This window comes from Talpa europaea (assembly GCF_964194135.1).
Source record: "Talpa europaea genome assembly, chromosome: X".
NCBI lineage: Eukaryota > Metazoa > Chordata > Mammalia > Eulipotyphla > Talpidae > Talpa > Talpa europaea.
In genome coordinates, this window is record NC_140081.1 from 38,498,115 (window position 1) to 38,520,279 (window position 22,165).

The following is a 22,165-nucleotide window of genomic DNA, read 5'->3' on the forward strand; positions in this document are numbered from 1 at the left end:
CAAACAAAATCAGTGAAAGAGACAGAAAACGAAGAACACCCTATTGGTGGGAGAAAATATTTGCACATCATACATTGGACAAGAAACTGGTATTGAATATCTACATGCAGCTCATAATAGTCAAGAAAAAAGCACCCCATTCAAAAAATGGGCAGAAGAGCCAAATAGCCACTTCTCTAAAGACATAAAGATGCCCAACAGGCATATGAAAGGATGGTTATCATCACTCATCATCAGGGAAATGCAAATGAAAGCCACAATGAGATACCGCTTGCACCTTGAGAATGGTTTATGTCAAGATGAAGATATTTGAAATCTGTCCCTTATCAGTTGTATTAAATGCAAATATTTTCTACCATTTAGTAGAATGTCTCTTCATTTTGGCTATTGTCTCTCTTGTTGTACTGCAGTTCCAGCTTTTTCTCTTCTCCTTTTTCTTTGCTTCTAGACATGAGTCCTCAAAGATATTTATAATGTTTTTTTTTTTTTTGTCATGGAGTGCTTTGCCTATGTTTTCTTCTACATAGTTTATGGATTTAGGTCTTACATTCCATCTTTTATCTTTATTTTTATGTATGTTGTGAGATTGTAATCTAGTTTTATTCTTTTGCATATGGCAGCACAGTTTTTCCACCACCATTTATTGAAGATGCTTTCCTTATTCCAGTGTATATTCTCTGCTCCAATGTCATAGATTAGTTGACCATATATTTGTAGCTTTATTTATGGGCTTTCAGTTCATCTGCAGTCTGATTCTGATCCAATACCATGCTATTTTGGTTATTATGGCTTTGAAGTCCAGGAGTGTAAAACCTCCATTCTGTTCCCTTTAGTCAAGAAAACTTGAATTATATGACTTTTTTTGTGATTCCACATGAATTTCAACAGTGTGTGTTCCATTTCTTTGCAGGATACCATTGAGATTTGTATTGCAATTGTGTTGAATCTGTAAATGTTTTCAATACAATGACTATCTTGATAATGATAATTCTTCCAATCCATGAGCTGGGGGTATATTTCCATTTCTTTGTGTCTTCTTTATTTTATTTTAACAGTGTTTTGTAGCTTGCCTTGTGTAGGTCTTTCACTTATTTTGTTACATTTATTGACAGTTATTTAATTCGGAGGTTGCAATTATAAAAAACATATTTTTTTAAAATTTCTTCCTCTTCAAAATGATTGTATATAAGAGGACTATTGATTTTTGTGTGTTGATTTTGTAACCTGCTGGTTTACTAAATTAGTGTATTGCTGTAGTTTTTCTGTGGAATTTTTAGAGTTCTCTTTCTATATATTATCAAGTCATCTGCAAATGATGATAGTCTTCTTTCTTCTTTCCCTATTTATATCCCTTGTCTGTCTTTCTCTTACTTAATTGGTCAAGCTATGATTTCCAGTATTATATTGAATAACAGTGGTGAGAATGGACATCCTTGTCTTTTTCCAGATCTTGAAGGGAAGGAAGGCTTTCAGTTTTTCACCACTAACACTGATTTTAGATGTGAGTTTTTCTATGTGGTTTTTATTAATTTAACATGTATCCTTGTTATCATGAGTTTTTCGAGGGCCTTCAACATAAATGAATGTTGGACTTCAACAAATGCTTTCTCAGCATCTATTGATATGGTCATATGTTTTTTATATACTCTTCTTTTTTGTTGATGTGGTGAATTTATTAATTTATTTTTTGATGTTGAACTATCTTTGTGTCCCTAGAATAAATCCCACTTGGTCAAAGTGTATAACTGTATGTTGTTTTATTTTATTGTGTTTTCTTTGTTTGGTTTTGGTTTTAGTGTAATGTTGGCTTTGTAAAATACATTTGGAAGTAACCATTCTTTCTCAATATTTTTAAAAAGACTTTGTAGAATTAGGTCATCTTTAAACCTTTGGTAGAGCTTATTTTTGAAACCATCTGGTCCTGGACTTTTTTTTTTGTGTGTGTGGGGTGGACGGTTTGATTAGTTTCATTTTCACTGCTTGTTATTGTTTTGTCTACATTATGTATTTCTTCTTTGTTCTGTTTTGGTTGATTATATAGTTCTAAGATTTTGTCCATCTCATCTAGTTTGCTCAAATTGTTTGCATATAAATTTTCATAGTAATCTCTAATTTTCTTCTGGATTTCTACTGTCTGTGTCTGTCAATTTCTCCTGATTCATTTATGATCCTATTGAGTTTTATCACTATTTTTCTTTATAAGCCTAGCTACAGTTTTCTCTAATTAGTTTATTTTTTTGAAGAAACAACTTTTGGTTTTATTAATCTTTTGGATTTTCATTTTTATTTCTATTGCTTTTACTTCTTCTTTGGTTTTATTATTTCCTTTCTTCTTCTAGATTTTGAATTTTTTTGTTGTTCTTTGTCTAGTTCCTTGATGGATGGGTGATGGTAAACTAGGTTCTTTCTTTCTTTCTTTCTTTCTTTCTTTCTTTCTTTCTTTCTTTCTTTCTTTCTTTCTTTCTTTCTTTCTTTCTTTCTTTCTTTCTTTCTTTCTTTCTTTCTTTCTTTCTTTCTTTCTTTCTTTCTTTCTTTCTTTCTTTCTCTCTTTCTCTCTTTCTCTCTCTCTCTCTCTCTCTCTCTCTCTCTCTCTCTCTCTCTCTCTCTCTCTCTCTCTCTTTCTTTCTTTCTTCTTGATGTGGGCCTGTGTTGTTATATGCTTTTTTTGGTATCACTTACGTTTTGGAATGTTGTGCCCTCATTTTCTTTTGTCTTAAGGTGTTTTTTTTTAATTTCTTCACAATTTCTTTATTAATCCAGTCACCTTTCAATCATCATTTGTTCAATCTCCATGTCTGTCTGGGGGCTCCTTGCTTTATTTTCATAGTTGCTTTCTAAAGTGACACTTATGGTCAGAGAAGATATTTGGTATCATTTAGACTTCATGTGCTTGTTGATGTTTGTGTTGTGACCCAGTATGTGGTCAATCCTGGAGAATGATCCATGTGCCCTTGAGAATAATATGTATTTGGTTTTTGAGTGTGTGGTATCCTATAGATATCATTTAGTCTCCTGATGTCTATATCCTCATTTAGGGCTATTGTCTCCTTGTTTATTTTTTGTCTCATTTATCTGTCCAGTGGTGAGAGTGGGTGTTGAAATGCTCTTATAAAAAAGTATTTTCTCCAATGTCTGTTTTTCCAAGATGGTAGTAATTGTCTAATAAATTTTCGTGCTCTCTTATTGAGGGAGTATGTATTGATGTGCTGTATGTCTTACTCTTGCATTGCTCCCCTTTATCATTATATAATGTCCATTTGTGTCTCTTGTCACTTTTTCATTCTTAGCTTGAAGTCTATTTTATCTAATATATGCATGGCTGCCCTTGCCTAGTTTTGGGCACAATTTGCTTGTAGAATTGTTTTCTAACAATTTACTTTCTTTTTTTTTCTTTTTTTTTATATAAATTTTATTTTTATATTCCCCATACAATTGCAAGCCCCCCATTCTGACCCCAATCCCTCCCCTCCCGCCCCCCACCCTCCAAAAAGTGTCTCTGGTTCATAGTTTTTTGTTGATTTTGATTTTCACTTTCTTATAGTTATTCATTTTCCTGGTCCCTTATTTAAGTTTTCTAGATTGGCTATGAGTGAGACCATCCGGTATTTTTCTTTTTCTTTCTGGCTTATTTCGCTGAGCATGATCCCTTCCAGCGCCATCCATGTTGCTGCAAATTGCATGTGTTTATCTTTTTTGAATGCTGAGTAATATTCCATGGTATATATGTACCACATCTTCTTGATCCAGTCATCTATTTTTGGGCATTTGGGCTGTTTCCAAAGCTTAGCTATTGTAAATAGAGCTGCTATAAACATAGGGGTGCAGGTATTCTTTGAAATTGATGTTTCTGTGTCCTTTGGGTAAATACCTAGGAGTGGAATTGCTGGATCATATGGAAGCTCTATGTTTAGTAGGTCCAGAAATCTCCACACAGCTCTCCATAGTGGTTGGACCAGTTTGCACTCCCACCAACAGTGCAGAAGAGTTCCTTTTTCTCCACACCCTCGCCAACATTTGTTGTTGCTAGTTTTTTTAATATGTGCCATTCTCACTGGTGTAAGATGGTATCTCATGGTAGTTTTGATTTGCATTTCCCTGATTGCAAGTGATGTTGAGCATTTTTTCTTATGCCTGTTGGCCATTTGCATTTCCTCTTCAGAGAAGTTTCTTTTTAGCTCTTCTGCCCATATTTTGACAGGATTATTTTCTTTGTTGTTGTTGTGTCTCATCAGCTCTTTGCAGATTTTTGTGATCAGTCCTTTATCATTAGTGTTGTGTGCAAAAATGCTCTCCCAGTTGGTGGGGTTTCTCTTTGTTTTTGTTATTGTCTCTTTTGCTGTGCAGAAGCTTCTAACACTTTACTTTCATTTCATGTTTTTCTTTGGAACCTAGATGTGCTTCCTGAAGGCATGAGAAGGTTGGATTCTGTTTTTTTTTTTCTTTTTTTTAAAGATTTATTTTATTTATACAATAGCTGGGGTACAGTCCAGATGCGCAGGTGGGTGAGAGGATTCACCAAAGACAGACCGGGGACAGAACAGGCAGATCTACTGAAATACACTGCTGAGGGGAGCAGCGGGCGAGACAGGAGAGGTCTGTTGTGCCATATGGGACCCTTGCTGGTGACCGGGTATCGAACCAGCTCTGCAGGGGCTGTGGGCAGCTTCACAGCCTCAACTACCTGCGGTAGTTGTGTGGTGTTCAACTACCTGCGCCACCAGGGAGGCCCTGGATTCTGTTTTCTAATCCAGTATGCCACTCTGTTTTTTTTTTTTTTCATTGTTGAATTTATTCCATTAATTTTAAAGTCATGATTGATATGTGGAAGTCTATTATTGCCATTTTGATGATCGTTTTGTGGTTCCATTCACCATCTTGTTCAGTCCTTCCTGTTCATTCCTCTGTTGATTTAGATATTAGGGTTTATTATAATATGTTTTGGAATGGGGTTTAGTGGTAGTGAATTTCTGATTTTGTTTGATAAGGTCTTTATTTTCCCTTCATAAGGGAAAGAGAACTTTGCAGTCTAAAGTATTATTGGCTGGCATTTTTTGTCTTGGAGCTTTTTTGAATATGTTACTCCATTCTTTTCTTGCCTGTAGTGTTTCCTCAGCGTGGTCTGATGTCAGCCCAGTCAGTTTTCTTTTATAAGTTATATATTTCTTTCCCCTCTCAGCTTCATTATTTTTCTTTATACTGGACTGTTGGAAGCTTAACTTTTATATGTCTCACAGTTGTTTTCTTTTCATTATGATAGGTTTGATTCATACCTTCTGGTGTACCTATTTTTATTTTATTTTTTTATGTTTGGGAAGTTTTCTTAAATTATTTCCTTGAATAATTTTCATCTCTCCTATCTTTATCTTCCCTTCTGGGATTCCTATGACTGTTATAATCCATTCCTTATGGTTTCAGATAATTCTTTTTAAAAATTAATTAATTTATATATATTTTACATCATTGTTCCTTTTTAAACAATGTTCGTTTTTTTCCCCCCTCAGGTATAGTCCCCATAAAATTTCCTCCACCAATTCACCTATGCACCATCACCACAGTCCCCTGTGTTCCTCCCCTCCTCCTTCCGACCCCTCTCTCTGCTCTGGTTTATAATTGTCTGGGTTTTTTTGCTTTGTTTTGTCATATTTTGTATTATTATTTCCCCCCATGTCCTATTTGATTCCCTTATATTCCTCCTATAAGCAAAACCATGTGATATTTTTCTTTTTCCTTCTGACCTATTTCACAGAGCATAATTCCTTCTAGCTCCATCTACGTTGCTGTGAATGGCATGAGTTTATCTTTTTTGATTGCTGAATAGTATTCCATTGTGTATATATGCCATAGCTTCTTGATCCAGTCATCTATTTTTGGGCATTTGGGTTATTTCCAGGTTTTATCTATTATAAATAGTGCTACAATAAGCATAGTGGTACAGGTGGTCTTTTGAATCAATATTTTTGTGTCCTTTGTGTAAATCCTTAGGAGTGGAATTGCTGGGTCATATAGTACTCCCACCAGAAATATAGGAGAGTTCCTTTTCACCACATCCTCGTCAATATTTGTTTTTGCTAATTTTTTTTTGGATAAATGCCATTCTTCCAGGTGTAAGGTGGAATCTCATTGTTGTTTTGATTTGCATTTCCCTGATTATAAGGGATGTTGAACATTTATTCCTATGCCTGTTGGCCATTTGCATTTCCTCTTTGGAGATGCATCTGAAGTGTTTCTACATTATTTTTCCTGTATATCTCAATTTCCTTTTTCTCTTTTGGTTGTTTCTGTAGCTGTATTGTCAAGAATATTTATTCTACCATAGCATAACATTTATTCTATTTTCATGGGTTTCCCAAACATATTTACCTCCTCCATTGATCTTTTAACACTTGTAATTCCTTTATTTTCTTATTTTATGTTTCATTCTCAATCATCAATTTGTTGACTATGTTTCTCATAGCATTCTCTTCCTTTTTTGCTTCTTATTTATCACATCTGTTTATCAAAGTCTTTGATTATTTTAATTATCACAATTTTGAAATCTTTTTCTAAAAGGGTGAAGAATTTTTCTTGGTCAATATTGCTAGGTTCTGTGTTTTGATATTCTCTCTGAGGTGCATTTTTCCCCTGATGGCTACCCTGGCCAATTGTGTTTTTCCTTCTCCCCATTGCTTGCTTTTGGTTTGCTCCACTATAGTAGTAGTAGTAGTAGTAGTAGTAGTAGTAGTAGTAGTTGTCGTCGTCATCGTCGTCGTAGTAGTAGAAGTAGTAGTTGTTGTTGTGTATGTGTGTGGGTGTATGTGTGAGTGTCCCTCTCATCTGCTGTTCTGTGGGTTTATTTGATGTTGGGTACAGGTGCTGTGGTCTTATAGGGTCTGGGCTAGTGTTAGAATCTATCCAAAGGTAGCCCAGTTGGATTTGGGGTACTGCTAGAACCTCCCCAAATATTCTCTTAGACCGTGTTCTGGTGGCTGATAGGGTGGAGAAGCAGAGTCCAAAGGCTGAGTTTTTGAGACCTCACTTCTTACAGGAGTAGTGGTTCAGGGTCTTCCTCTGATGGCCAGTACGTAAGCTTCTTCCAAGATTCCAGGGATATTCTGAGAGTTTCTGTATGTAGGAAAAGTCACTGAGAGGGCCAGAATTGGTGTTGGTCTGATGCTCCCATCAGCAAGTTGAGTGGAATGTACATCCTAGTGTAGCCAGGACCCCCAGTGGTAAGCAGATGCAAAATTGAAGAATGGGCTTCTGCCTATCCCAAAGAGCTGAGAGCTGGTGCTGAGGTCCTGGGTACTCACCTGGGATTATACTAAGCTCCCTGTTGTAGGGTACAGCACTACAAAGTCTAGGTTGAGTCCAGTCTTCTGGGGGTGCTAACAAGCTGAGTGGGATGTAATTTCAGTTGCAACCAGCAGCCCACAGTGAAAATTAGAACTTATATGGTTGCAGCTCATGCTTTTGTCTACTCCCACAGAGCTTGGAGCCAGTTCTGTGATCAGAGGTGCTCACCTGGAGTAAATGAGGCTTTCTGAAGCAGGGCAAGGCACCATAAGGTGAGGTTCCAGTTGTGACCTGGTCCACTGTGAATTGTGGGCTGTTTGAGTGGGCTACACTTTTAAGTTTGTTCATTTCTTGGTCCTTCAAGAGTGAAGCTTAGGGAAAAAAAAACAACAACGTTTGCAGTTCAGAGTTCTGTATGCCTCCAATGAGCTGGTGGCTGGTATTGTGGACTGGTTTGTTGTGTGATGCTGTTAGCTTGAGTAGGATGCAGTTCCTTGTGCAGCCAGGGCTAGATTATTCAATATTGCAGCTCAGGAAAAAATAAAAAGGTTTGCAGCTCAGAGTTCTGTCCACTCCCGAGAAGCTGGCAATTGATACCAAGGTCTGGGTTGCTAATATGGGGGTATCTGACGGTCCCATATGCAGGGTGGGTCTGTGGCCTGCTCTGCTGGGAGATAGTGGCCTGTTAGTGGGATTGACTTCTCAGTGTGGCTGGGTGCCCACAGAGAATAGAATTTTCTTATTGTTTGTTTGTTCTTGCACACCTGGAGTTTTATAACCAGTTCAAGGTTCGTGGGTTTTTCTAAGAGCTCATTATCCTTTCTTTTTTATGGTTGTTTTTAAGAGAGAGGTTGATTCCAGCCTTTCTATTCTGCCATGTTGTGAGTGGAGTTGAAAACTAAACATTTTGAAGGCTATCATGTAATAGGACAAAAAAAAAAAAGTCTCAACAAATGTGAAAATTGAACCCACATCACACAATATTTCTGATCACAAATGCTTTGAAAGTAGAAATTAATATGCAAAAGAGAACTGGAAAATAAACATGTGGAGACAATATATAATGTTTCTATATATCTCTTTGATCAGTGAAGAAACCAAAAGAGAAATAACAAAAAATATTTCTAAACCAATAATATGAAGAGAAAAATTAACATGTCCTTGTGATAAGCAATGGTGGTATTAATGAGAAAGTTCTTAAAAGACAAACTTATATTTTGAAACACAACCAATAAAAGATTCAAATAAAATAAACCTTACATTTTAGGGGTTAGAAAAAGAACAAACGAGACTTAAGGAAAGAACTAGAAATGAAGAATAAAGCAAAAGTCAGTATAAGGAAGCAAATAATACAAATTAGAATGCAAATAATTAAATTGAAACCAAAGAGATGAACACATTCATGTGCACATTCTTTGTACACATTTTAAAACAAAATTTATAAACATTTGAACAAAATTTATAAAACTCTAGCTTTGATCAATAAGAAAATAAAGATAGAGGGCTTCCCTGATGGCACAGGCATTAGCACTATCAAGCTATCACCAACCATTGCAAGAAGAGTTTGATCCTCGGCCAGGGAGCTAACCCACATGGTGCAGCAGACCTCTCCTGTCTTGCCCAATGCTCCCCTCAGCAGTGTATTTCAGTAGATCTGCCTTTTCTGCTCCCCACTCTCTCTGGTGAGTCCTCTCAACCCCCACACCTCTGGCTTACACCCAGTTCTTTTATGCATAACTAAATAAATCTTTGAAAAAGAAAATAAAGATAACCCTAGAAAAATCAATGAGCAATGAAAGAGGGAATGTTACAACAAATACCACAGACATTCAAAGGATCTTACATGCCTGCTATAAACATCTACATTCAAAAAAATTAGACAGTATAGAAGAAGTGGACACAGTTTTAGGATCATACAATTTTTATTGACTGAACTCCAATTAAATAGTTTCAACAAATCAATAAAAATAATCAAAATTATTCCTATGAACTAAAGACCATGAACAGATGTTTTCACTATTGATTTATACCAAACATTCAAAGATCTATACCTCTCCTCATCAAACTTCAAAATATTGAAGAGGTAATCAAGTCAAAAAATGGGCAGAAGAGCTGAAAAGAAACTTCTCTGAAGAGGAAATGCAAATGGCCAACAGACATATGAAAAAACGTTCAACATCACTTGTAATCAGGGAAATGCAAATCAAAACTACCATGAGATACCATCTTACACCAGTGAGAATGGCACATATTAAAAAAACTAGCAACAACAAATGTTGGCGAGGGTGTGGAGAAAAAGGAACTCTTCTGCACTGTTGGTGGGAGTGCAAACTGGTCCAACCACTGTGGAGAGCTGTGTGGAGATTTCTGGACCTACTAAACATAGAGCTTCCATATGATCCAGCAATTCCACTCCTAGGTATTTACCCAAAGGACACAGATACATCAATTCCAAAGAACACCTGCACCCCTATGTTTATAGCAGCACTATTTACAATAACTAAGTTATGGAAACAACCCAAATGCCCAAAAATAGATGACTGGATCAAGAAGATGTGGTACACTCGCCGGCCACCTCCTGGTGGGCGGCGGGCGGAGGGCGGAGGCGCGCTCGCAGTCGGGTCCCAGGCGGCCGACCCGGGGCAGGGGCGCAAAGATGGCGGACGTGGTCGCCGGCAAAGACAAGTGCGGGGAGCAGCGGCTCGTGTCGCTGCCCCTGTCCCGCATCCGCGTCATCATGAAGAGCTCCCCCGAGGTGTCCAGCATCAACCAGGAGGCGCTCGTACTCACGGCCAAGGCCACGGAACTCTTTGTCCAGTATCTAGCCACCTACTCCTACAGACATGGCAGTGGAAAAGAAAAGAAAGCTCTCACTTACAATGACCTGTCACATACTGCAGAGGAATCGGAAACCTTCCAGTTTCTTGCAGATATATTACCAAAGATTTTAGCTAGCAAATATCTGAAAATGCTTAAAGAGAAGAGGGAAGAAGGTGAGGAAGAGAATGACAATGATGCAAGTGAAGACGAAGCAGAGTCCTAAAGCAAAAAAGAAATGCTTTAAAAATCAGCCTGCTGCTGAGGGCCCTCCACATTAGCTCCACACTGCGGAGGGAGCGCACTGCTGCGCCTCGAGCCTCCCCTCAGAGATGTTTCCATTCTTTCTCGGCCGCGCCGGAACCTCTGATGCACCTACCCTCGTGGCCAAAAGGAGAGTAACCCAGGCAGCAGCCTCTCTCTGACAGGCCTCTGCTGCAGAGGAGGGCCAGGAGAGCCAAGGTACTAAGCAAAGCGCAGCGGGAGGCTCTAGAGGCAAAGATAGTTTGGGTTTTTAGTTTATAGGTAGATTTTGAAGAGCTTACGATATCAGTTGTGTAAATTCATGTATGTATATTTTGAAATTCTTGTAAACAGCTTGCTTGAGCTTTTGCTAGTACAGAGTTTGTGGGTAGCATGTTACATTTGCGTTTTTGTACTTCAAAACCTGTTTTGACTGTCCAAAGTCCATTTTTTAAACTGTAAGCAAATAAGGTTTTCTTATTAAAGAACTGGACATATTTTTACAGTAAAATTTTGTGGGACTAGTCTTGAAACTATTCTAATGCCTTGCTTATTCTTGTGATATTTAAAAAAAGCATTTCCAACACTTTCATCCCCAGAAAAAAATTCCAAACCAAATTATTGGGTACAAGAATTACTTCTTCTGAATAAGCGTATTTTTTTAAAAACATTTTGTATGTTGATGATAACTCACATTTTACTGTCCGCTTCTGTATATCCTCAGGATTTTCACTATCTACAAAGAGATAAGAGCCATAGGCCCAATTTTTATTTTGACACCCCCACCCAAGCCCTAATTTTTTTTTTTTTTACATAGGGTTAGTTTCTGACACTCCTCATTCTTTCAAAAACAATTTGTATTTTGTAAAATCACCTTTTAGAGTCCAGTCTGCTGGGTGTGTAACCAATGAAGATATCCACAGCCCACCACCCCCTTTTTTCCCCCTTGGGTGTCAGTCCTGTTCTCAGGCAACCACAGATATTCTCTGTCCTTCATGTTTTGTGAGTTTGAAATAAAATATTCCAAACCCCCCCCCAAAAAAAGAAGAAGATGTGGTACATATGTACAATGGAATATTACTCAGCAATCAAAAAAACATAAACACATGCAGTTTACAGCAACATGGATGGAGCTAGAAGGGATCATGCTCAGCGAAATAAGTCAGAAAGAAAAACAACAATACCGGATGGTCTCACTCATAGTAGGAATTTAGAAAACCTAAATAAGAGACCAGGAAAAAGACTAATCAATACAAAGTGAAAATCAAAATCAACAAGCAACTATAAACCAGAGACACAGGGGAATATAACCAAAATGAAAATGCATACATTGTGCAAAAATGAAAAAAAGATGTAAGAATTATATAAAATAAAATATTTAAATTAAAAACAACAACAAAAACAACAACAAAAAAACCCAAAAAATTGAAGAGGAGGATACTCCCAAAGATATTTTGTGAGGCCAATATTTCCATGATCCCCAAACAGACAAGGGCAGCACACACACACACACACACACACACACACACACAAACTATAATCCAACATGACTGATGAACATAGATGAAAAAATACTCACTGAAATCTTGAAAAACTGAATCCAACAATAAACCAAAAGAATAATATATCATGACCAAGTGGGATGCATTCCAGAAATACAGTATTTCTTCACAATCTGCAAATGAATCAATGCTATTCACCACATCAAGGAAATGAAATATAAATAACATGTGATCATATCAATAGATGCTAAAAAAATCATTTGACAGATTCAATACCCATTTATCATAAAAACTGCCAATAAGTTGGAAATAAAAGGAAAATACTTCAATATGATAAAGATCATAGATAACAAACCTAAAGCTAACATCATATGCAATGATGAAATGATGAAAACCTTAAATTTCTTTGTTCTCAGAACAAGAACAAGAGAAGAATGTCCATTTTCACCACGACTACTAGACTACGATTTGGATATTTATTTGCCAGACCAATTAGGAAAGAAAAATACATAAATGATAAAGAAATAGACAATAAAAAGTAAATCTCACATCATTGGAAGATGATATAAGATATATAGACCATCCAAAGGACTCTGCCAAAAACCCAGTAGATATAATGAATATGGTAAAATGGCAGGATAGAAAATCAATATACAAAAACTTGTGGTTCTATATGCAAACAATGAATGAAAAGAAAGGGCAATTCATAAAACAAATCCATTTATGATCACACCAAAGAAGATTAATAGTAGTACTGTTAGGGGGAAAAGGATTCCATACAGGCTTTGTGCACTCCACCCCCACTCCAGACCAAAGCCATCAGGACATTGGGAAAGACAAATCCCATCACCACCAAAGGGAAGGTTGCTGGAACCTGAGGGTGGAGTTAAGCAGCCAGGTTTGGTATAAAGCCAGACACATGGACCTTGGGGGTTTCCTTTTGGCTCTCTACCAGCTCTCAGCTCTCAGCCAGCTCTCAGAGTGCCATTGGGTTTCCAGGTTGGCAGATCAGGTAGGACGCATTTAAGACTTTATTTCCCTATTTTCTCCCTGAGTTGTACATTTCGTCATTTCCCCTTTCCTTGTAAATAAACCTTTTATTAACCTGTTGTGTATACCTGCAGTGGAGTATTAATAAGTCCCTTTTAAGCATGCAGGTGAAGACCCACAGCCCGGCAACCCGTTTTATATCAGGACTACCCTGTAACAGTACTAATAAAAGAGTTAAAAAACACAGTACACTGAAAACTACATAACACCATTAATAGTGATAATGGAAGATGAAAAAAAAGAGTTAGAAACTATCATGTTTTGGCAAACTATAAATCCAAGACATATAGCATGGGAGGGGGAGGGAGAGGAGTCAAAATAGGAAGGAAGAACACAGAGACTATGGTTATGATTCATGGATAATGTGGTGGTGGAAATTTTATGGGACTTACATCTGAGGGAGAAATCAAACATTGTATAAAAATGAACAATGATATAAATAAATAAATAAACCATTAAAAATTAAAATAGAGAACTCTGCTGTTCTCCCCCACCCACAAAGCCTGCACACTCCGACCAACAGAAAGAAAAACAACAACAACGAGAACAAACTATAGATCAAGCGGGACTGTGAGTGGAAAAGAACTATTGCAGGCACCGCATCCTGTGAATGGGAACTGAGAACTGTGCAGGAATCGCAATGGAGGTGAGCAAATGGCTCTGGGTGCCATTAGAGGAAGCTAAGGACTCCTGGAGGGGGAGGGACTGCAAATAGCCCAAGGCTGGCTGTTAACCTTGTGGGGAAAAGCCTGCAGGTGCTTGAAAAGCACACTCAGATCTCGGTTGCCCAGCTCCCTGTGCCCATGACCTAGGATCGTGGGGAGACACGTGGGAACCGTCACTGAGGTGAATGACCCTCACTGAGTCATCAAAAACCAGGTGCTTGGGCATGGGAGCAGGGTGCAAAAGGTGCCATTTTTGCGGACACTGAACTGGGCTATGGCCTGTGTCCCGGATCTGAGGAACTCGGAAGTGAGACACGGGGCACAAAATTCGGGGTGTGGGATCCCCACAACGCGGGCGGCACAGGGCAGACACAGCGCCCTACATCCTTGAGCCATTCCATGCCACCCTCACTCAGTTCCCAGGAGACCCACAGGGAAAAAGCACAGCACTAGAAGGATACTAGGAAAGACATCTGGTGCCACCTAGTGATCAGAACAAAATCACCAACTTTCTAATAGTTGGAAGCCAGGCTTTCCAAAACCTGGTGCCTTAGACTCTGAGAGGGGGTTGGCCGCAAACAGGGGTAAGAAGGGAAACAAGGCCTGGAGCAAGACCCCATTATGGAACTGGGAGGTAGGCACAGGATTTGGGGTCTGGGATGCACCATAACAGTGGGCATTGCACAGGGTGACAGCCGTCATTTTGGATCTGAGACCCTGAGATTGAGAACTAAAGCACAGAATTTAGGGCAAAGGATCCACACAGCCACGGGCACAGCACCGGGTGAACATGGGGCAGATACAGCATCCAGCATGAGTAATAGCCCCTGTGTCAAGGTGCTTCCCTCCCCCCTCCTTTCTCAGAGAATTACAGTGGAAAAGAACAAGTCAGCAAGTACAGGTCTCCAGCGCCACCTAGTGAACAGAGCAAAATCACCATCTAACTGATTCCCTGCTGGAACTGAGTAAATATGGAGGGAGGGAACTATAAGAGACAGTGCCCAGCAGCACAGCTACAGCATCAACACCCTGGTGGAGTTTTGGCCTACCAGTGCTGGTCTCAGTCTGGTAAACAGTTTTCAACACCCCTGAAGGAGCAATCCAAAGAGATGCCTGCTAACACCACAATGTCCCAATGCATACAACAAATTAGAAAGCAAACAGCAGGGGGAAGGAAAAATACAAATAACCAAGCAAGACTACAGAAAAAGGACAATTAAAAAGGAAAATCAGTCACCAGAGCTCAATGAGATGGAAGAACTTCTCTGCCTGTCAGATAGAGAATTAATAATCATTGTGATTAAAAATTATGAGATGAGACAAATAATCAATGAACTGAAGAATGAAAATGAGACCTTAAGAAAGGAAATAAAAGAAAAGGAGGAAACTAAACATTTACTGGAGGAGAAAAAGAGCTGTTGGAAAAGCATCAAAAACAGGAACTGAGGAAATGGAAGAATAGATCAGTACTCTTGAAGATACAGAAATAGAAAGAACCAAAGGAGAAAAAGAGAGAGAAATGCAAAGGAAGAAGAATGAGAATATCCTTAGACAAGTACCAGACTCCATGAAGAGGCAATATAAGAGTTATAGGCATTCCAGAAGGTGAGGAGGGAGACAAATGATCTGAGAAATTATTCAAGGAAATAATTGGAGAAAACTTCCCAAGTACGAAAAAGGAGACAAATATAGAAATATAAGAATCGAGAAGATCTCCCAATTACCACAATGAAAAGAAAACTACAGCAAGACACATAATAATAAAGCTTTCAAGAGTCCAAACAGAAAAAAAGTTATGAAACTGGCAAGGGAGAAGAAACAGATAACCTATAAGGGAAAACCAATCAGGATAACCCTAGACTTCCCGAAGAAACACTATGGGCAAGAAGAGAATGGAGTAACATATTCAACAAACTTCAAGACAGCAAATGCCAACCAAGAATACTTTACCCTGCAAAGCTCTCCTTCCTCTATGAAAAAAAAAAATATGGACATTCGCAGACAAACAGAAACTCCAGAAATTCATTACAACTAAACCCCCATTCCAAAAAATTCTACAAGAAGTCTTAAAGCCAAAACCAACAGAGGAATGAACAAGAAGAACAGAATAAGGCAAGGAATAAAATCACAAAAAAGACAAACAAAATGGCAAACACAGATGCCAACATATCAATATTAACTCTAAATGTAAATGGATTAAACTCATCAGTAAAAAGACACAGAGTAGCAGACTGGCTTAAAAAACAAATCCAACTTTCTGCTGTCTCCAGGAAACACATTTAACCACAAAAGGTAAACACAGACTGAAAGCAAGCAAATGGACCAAAAAAGAAGGCAGGAACAGCCATATTTATATCAGATGAAATAGACTTCAAATGCAAAAAAGTAAAAAGAGTCATAGATGGACACTACATTATGATCAAGGGGACAATACATATAGGAAGATATAACACTCATCAACATAAACTCACCAAATGAAGGGGCACCAAAATATATTAGACAATTATTATCAGCTCTGAAAACTGATATTAAAGAAAATACATATATAGTGGGAGACTTAAACACCCCACTCTCACCAATGGACAGATCAATGAGACAAAAAATGAACAAAGACACTAGAACCCTAAATAAAGACATAGAACTCATGGACTTAACAGAAAACTATAGGATACTGCATCCCCAAAAATCTGAGTACACATTTTCTCAAGTGCTCATGGATCATTCTCCAGAACTGATCATACTGGACCACAAGACACACATCAACAGATTCATGAAGATCAAAATCATTAGACTATCTTCTCCGATCAAAAAGGCATCAAGCTAGAAATAATCATGAAAAGAAAACAGGATCCCTACAACTTCATGGAGATTGAAATCCACACTACTGGAAGACCACCGGACTAATGAGATCAAAGAAAAAATTAAAAAATAGTTTGAGTTGAATGACAAGGAGGACACTGCTTTCCAGAATGTATGGGATGCAGCAAAAGCAGTAATAAGAGGAAAATAGATAGCAATACAGGCTCACATCAACAAACAAGAAAGAACTCAAAGAAACAACCTAATCTCACATCTCAAAGAGCTAGAAAAAGAACAACAAAAAGAAAAACCTTAAGTCAGCAGAAGAAAGGAAATAATAAAAATCAAAGCAGAAATAAACATAATGGAAATTTAAAAAAAAAATCCAAAAGATCAAAGAAACGAAAAGTTGGTTCTTAGAAACAATAAACAAGATAGACAAACCTCTAGCCAGGCTCACAAAGAAAAAATGGAAGAAAACACATATAAATAGGATTATAAATGAAAGAGGAGAAATCACAACAGACTCAGTAGAAATCAAAGAATAATCAGAGATTACTTGGAACATTTATATGCAAACAAATTCAGCAACCTAAAAGAGATGGACAAATTCCTAGAACAATATAATCATCCAAAGCTGGACAAGGAAGAAATAGAACACCTAAACAGACCAATTACAAGCAGCAAAATGGAGGCAGTAATCAAAGCACTCCCCAAAAACAAAAGCCCAGACCCAGATGGCTTCACAAATGAATTCTACCAAACGTTCAGCAGTGAATTAGTGCCTATCCTACAGAAACTCCTTCAAAAAATTGAAAAAGAAGGAATACTACCAAATATATTCTACGAAGCCAATATTACACTAATACCAAAACCCAATGAAGACAGCACAGAAAAAGAAAATTACAGGCCAATCTCCCTAATGAACATGGATGCAAAAATCCTCAACAAAATCCTTGCCAACAGACTCCAACAATGCATCAAAGTGATAATATACCATCATCAAGTAGGATTCATACCTGGGGCACAAGGATGGTTCAACATACAAAAATCAGTAACTGTAATCCAACACATCAACAAGAAGAAAAATAAAAACCATACAATCATATCAATAGATGCTGAGAAAGCGTTCAAAAATGTCCAACATCCTTTTATGATGAAGGCCCTTGAAATTCTCGGGATAGAAGGAACTATCATGATAAAAGCCATATATGACAAACCCACTGCCAATATTATTCTCAATGGTAAAAAGCTGAAGGCCTTTCCTTTAAGATCAGGAACAAGACAAGTATGTCCTCTCTCACCACTGCTCTTCAATATAATCCTGGAGGTCCTGGCCAGGGCAATAAGAATAGAGAAAGACATACAAGGAATCCAGATAGGGAAAGAAGAAGTATAACTATCACTATTTGCAGGCGATATGATAATATACATAGAGGACCCTAAACACTCCACAGAAAAACTACTCAAAATAATCAACCAGTTCAGTAAAGTAGCAGGATACAAAACAAATATGCAAAAATCAGTATCCTTCCTATACACAGTCAATTTGGAGAAGAAGAAATCAAGATAATCATCCCTTTTATAACTTAAACAAAAAAAAATCAAATACTTGGGAATAAACCTAACAAAAGAGGTGAAGGACATATACAAAGAAAACCTTAAAACACTGTTAAAAGAAATTGAAGAGAACACAAAGAAATAGAAAGACATCCCCTGCTCATGGATTGGAAGAATTAACATTATTAAAATGGCCATCCTACCAAAAGCAATATACAGATTCAATGCTTTTCCAATAAAAATCTCAATGACATTCTTCAAAGAAATAGAACAAATACTGATGAAATTCATACGGAACCACAAAAAAACCACGAATAACCTAAGCCCTACTGTTGAAAAGAAAGGAGAAAGGAGGTATCATACTTCCAAACTTCAAGCTATACTACAAAGCCATAATAATTAAAAGTTTGGTATTAGAACAAAAACAGACACACAGACCAATGGAACCTAATAGAGAGCCCTAAATAAAACCACACTTATATGGAGAACTGATCTTTGCTGAAGGAGTAAAGACTATGCAATGGAACATGGACAGTTTGTTCAATAAATCGTGCTGGGGGGCCTCCCCGGTGGCGCAACGGTTGAGCCCTGGGTTGCAAAGCTGCTTGCAGCCTCTGCAGAGCCGGTTCAATCCCCAGCTGTTCCCCAACCACCGGAGGAGGGTCCCACATGTCGCGCAGACCTCTCCTGCCGCCCCCTGCTCCCCTCAGCAGTGTACTTCAGTCTGCCTGCTCTGCTCCCTGCTCTGGCTCTGGTGAATTCTCTCACCCTCCCGCACTTCTGACTGTACCCAGTGCTTGTATAAATAAATAAAAATAAATCTTAAAGAAAAAGTATTTAAAAAAAAATGGTGCTGGGAAAACTGGACCACCACATGCAAAAAAACAAGCAGAGAGAAGTCAGCAACATGGCGTCGAGGAAATGCTGCTAGTAAGAACTCCCATTTAAAAAAAAATTAATAGGGAGGAAATACAGCAGGTCCCTGAGAGAACTGGGACACTGAAGATAAAAGGGCGGCTCTGGCAAACTGCCTGAAGAAGAAAGTTGCCTTAAAAGAGGACTAGAAGGGAGAAAAGCTCAGAACCCTGCTACCCTCCCCCACCCAAAAGTAGGCACTCTTCGACCAACAGAAAGGAAGGAAAAAATAAAACTAAAACAACCAACAAGAACAAACTATACATCAAGCTGGACTGTGAGTGGAAAGGAACTATTTCAGGTACCGTACCCTGTGAACTGGAACTGTGGAGAACCATGCAGTACCCTGTGAACTGGAACTGTGGAGAACCGTGCAGGACTCGCAGTGGAGGTGAGCTAAGGGCTATGGGTGCCATTGGAGAAAAATAAAGACACCCAGGAGACCTACAAATAGCCCAAGGCCAGCCCGTAAGCTTGTGCAGAAGCATATGTGGATCGGGGCTGCCCAGGTCCCTGCACCTGCGACCTAGGCTTGCGGGGACACGCTGCGTGGGGGCAGACGCTGCACGGGGGCACTCACTGAGGTGAATGACCCTCACTGAGTAATCAGAAACCAGGCGCCCGGACACGGGAGTGGGGTGCAAAAGGCGCCATTTCTGCAGACACTGAACTGGGCTACAGCCCTGGTCCTGAACCTGAGGGTTTTGGGAACTGAGACCCGGGGCACGAAATTCGGGGAATGGGATCCCCACGACGGTGGGGCACAGGCAGACACAGCACCCCCATGCCGTTGAGGCTCTCCACGCCACTCCCACTCTGTTCCCCCAGACCCACGGGCTTAGAAACAGTTCCTGAAGGACACTAGGAAAGATCTCTGGCGCCACCTAACGACCAGAAAAAAAATCACCAACACCCTATAGTTGGAAACTAGGGATCCCAAAAACACCCTTAGGTGGTGAGAGAGGGTGGGCCACGCAAACACAAACGGGGGTAAGGAGGGAAATAAAGCGTGGAGCAAGACCCCATCTTGGAACTGAGAGCTAGGAACAGGATCCGGGGCGTGGGAGGTGCCATAGCAGTGGGCCCTGCACAGGGTGACAGCCAGCATTTTGGATCTGATAGCCCTGGAACTGAGATCTAGAGTGCAGAACTCAGGGTGCAGGATCCATACAGCTGCAGGCACAACACCTGGTGAACACAGGGCAGACACAGCACTTACCTTGAATAAGAGCCCCTGTGTTGCAGTTATCCCCTGTGCTCCCACTCCACTACTCAGAGAACCACTAGGAAAAAGCACAAGTCAGCAAGTATGGGTCTCTGGTGCCACCTCGTGACCAGAACTAAATCACCTACTAGCTGATTCTCTGTTGGAACTGAGTAAATACAGAGGGAGGGAACTGTAAGGGACAGAGCCCATCAACACAGCATCAACACCCTGGTGGAGTTTTGGCCTACCAGTGCTAGTCTGAGTCTGGTAAGCAGTTTCCCACACCCCTAAAGGAGCACTCCAAAGAGATGCCCACCAACACCAGTGGCACAACGTCCCAATGCATGGAACTAATTAGAAAGTAAACAACAGGGAGAATAAGAAATATCAATAACCAAGTAAGCCAGCAGGAGGACACACCACAAAAAGAAACACAGTCACCAGAGCTCAACGATGACATGGAAGAACTTCTTGGCCTATCAGATAGAGAATTAAAAATCATCCTGATTAAAAAGCAGAAAGAAACTGAAAAGGAAAAATATGATTTGAGACAAATAATGACTGAACAGAAGAACGAAATGGAGACCTTAAGAAAGGAAAGAAAAGAAATGCAGGAGATAAAAAGATTACTAGAAGTGATAAAGAACTCTGGGAAAAGCAATGAAAACAGGATAGATGAAATGGAAGAACTGATCAGTACTATCGAAGATAAAAGGGATTGGGGTCAAAATCGCGGTTACTATTGTATGGGGAATATAAAAATAAAAAAATGGAAAAAATAAAATAAATGATAATTAGAAACTATAAAAAACAAGCAAACAAGCAAACAAATAAAACTAGACCACTATCTTTCACCATGCACAAAACATCAACTCAAAAGGGAAAAAAGAACTTGACATAAGACCTGAAACCATAAAATATATAGAAGAAAATATTGGCAAAACACTAAAACACATACATCACAATGACTCAACACACAAAGCAAGGAAATTCAAGGAAAACATAAACAGCTGGGATTAAATGGCTTCTGCACAGCACAAGAGACATTAACCAAAACAGAGAGACATTGCAATGATTGGGAAAAAATCTTTGCACTCTCTGTACAACTTATAAGGGACTGTTCACAAAGATATACAAATAACTCACAGTACTCAACAAAAACAAAACAAACAATCCAGTCAAGAAATGGACAGAAGAACTTAAAAAACATTTCTCCAAAGAGGAAATGCAAATGGCCAATAGGCATATGAAAAAATGTTAAACATTTCTGATAATCAGGGAAATGCAAGTTAAAACCACAATGAGATACCACTTTACACCAGTAAGAATGGCACATTTAAATAAACAAGCAACAACAAACATTGGCAAGGATGTGGTGAAAAAAGAACTCTCCTGCATTGCTGGTGGGAGTCCAAACTGGTCCAACCACTATGGAAAGCTGTCTGGAGGATCCTCAACCTACTAAATATAGAAGTACCATATGACCCGGCATTCCACTACTAGGCATCTACCCAAAACACACAAAAACATTGATACAAAAGAACAACTGTACACCTATGCTTACTGCAGCACTATTTACAATAGGTAAAACCTGGAAACAACCCAAATACCCAAGAATAGATGACTGGATCAAGAAAGTGTGACATATATACACAATGGAATATTATTAAGCAATCAAAAAAGATGAATTCATGCCATTTACAGCAACATGAATGGAACTAGAGGGAATTACGCTCAGTGAAATAAGCCAGAAGGAAAAAGAAAAATATTGCATGGTTTCATTAATAGCAGGAATATAGGGGAACCCAATAAGACATCAGTATAAAAAATAACAGAACAATATGCAGCAAAGCAAAAATGGATAATTATAAATTAGAGACATATGTCAGGGGAGGAAGAGAAAGAGGGATCAGAGAGAGGGAAGGAGGGAAGAGCATAGGGGGCTGTTTGAAAATGAACAATAATGAACTACACAAAATAATCCACCAGTTGAGTATAGTAGCAGGATACAAAATCAACACTCAAAAATCAGTAGCCTTTGTATACACAGTCAATCTGAATAAGAAGATATCAAGAAAATCATGCCATTTATAATTGAAACAAAAAAATCAAATACATGGGAACAAACCTAACGA

At 38.8% G+C, this 22,165-nt stretch overlaps 1 protein-coding gene across 1 annotated transcript; it reads left to right on the top strand.

The window, feature by feature from the left end:
• Positions 1-9,928: 9,928 nt before the first annotated feature.
• Positions 9,929-10,315, top strand: LOC311187260 (chromatin accessibility complex protein 1-like; the record flags this gene model as incomplete). Its single annotated transcript, XM_084258569.1, has 1 exon — positions 9,929-10,315. The coding sequence occupies one exon, from the start codon at positions 9,929-9,931 to the stop codon at positions 10,313-10,315; it is 387 nt and encodes a 128-aa protein (XP_084114695.1).
• Positions 10,316-22,165: the final 11,850 nt, after the last annotated feature.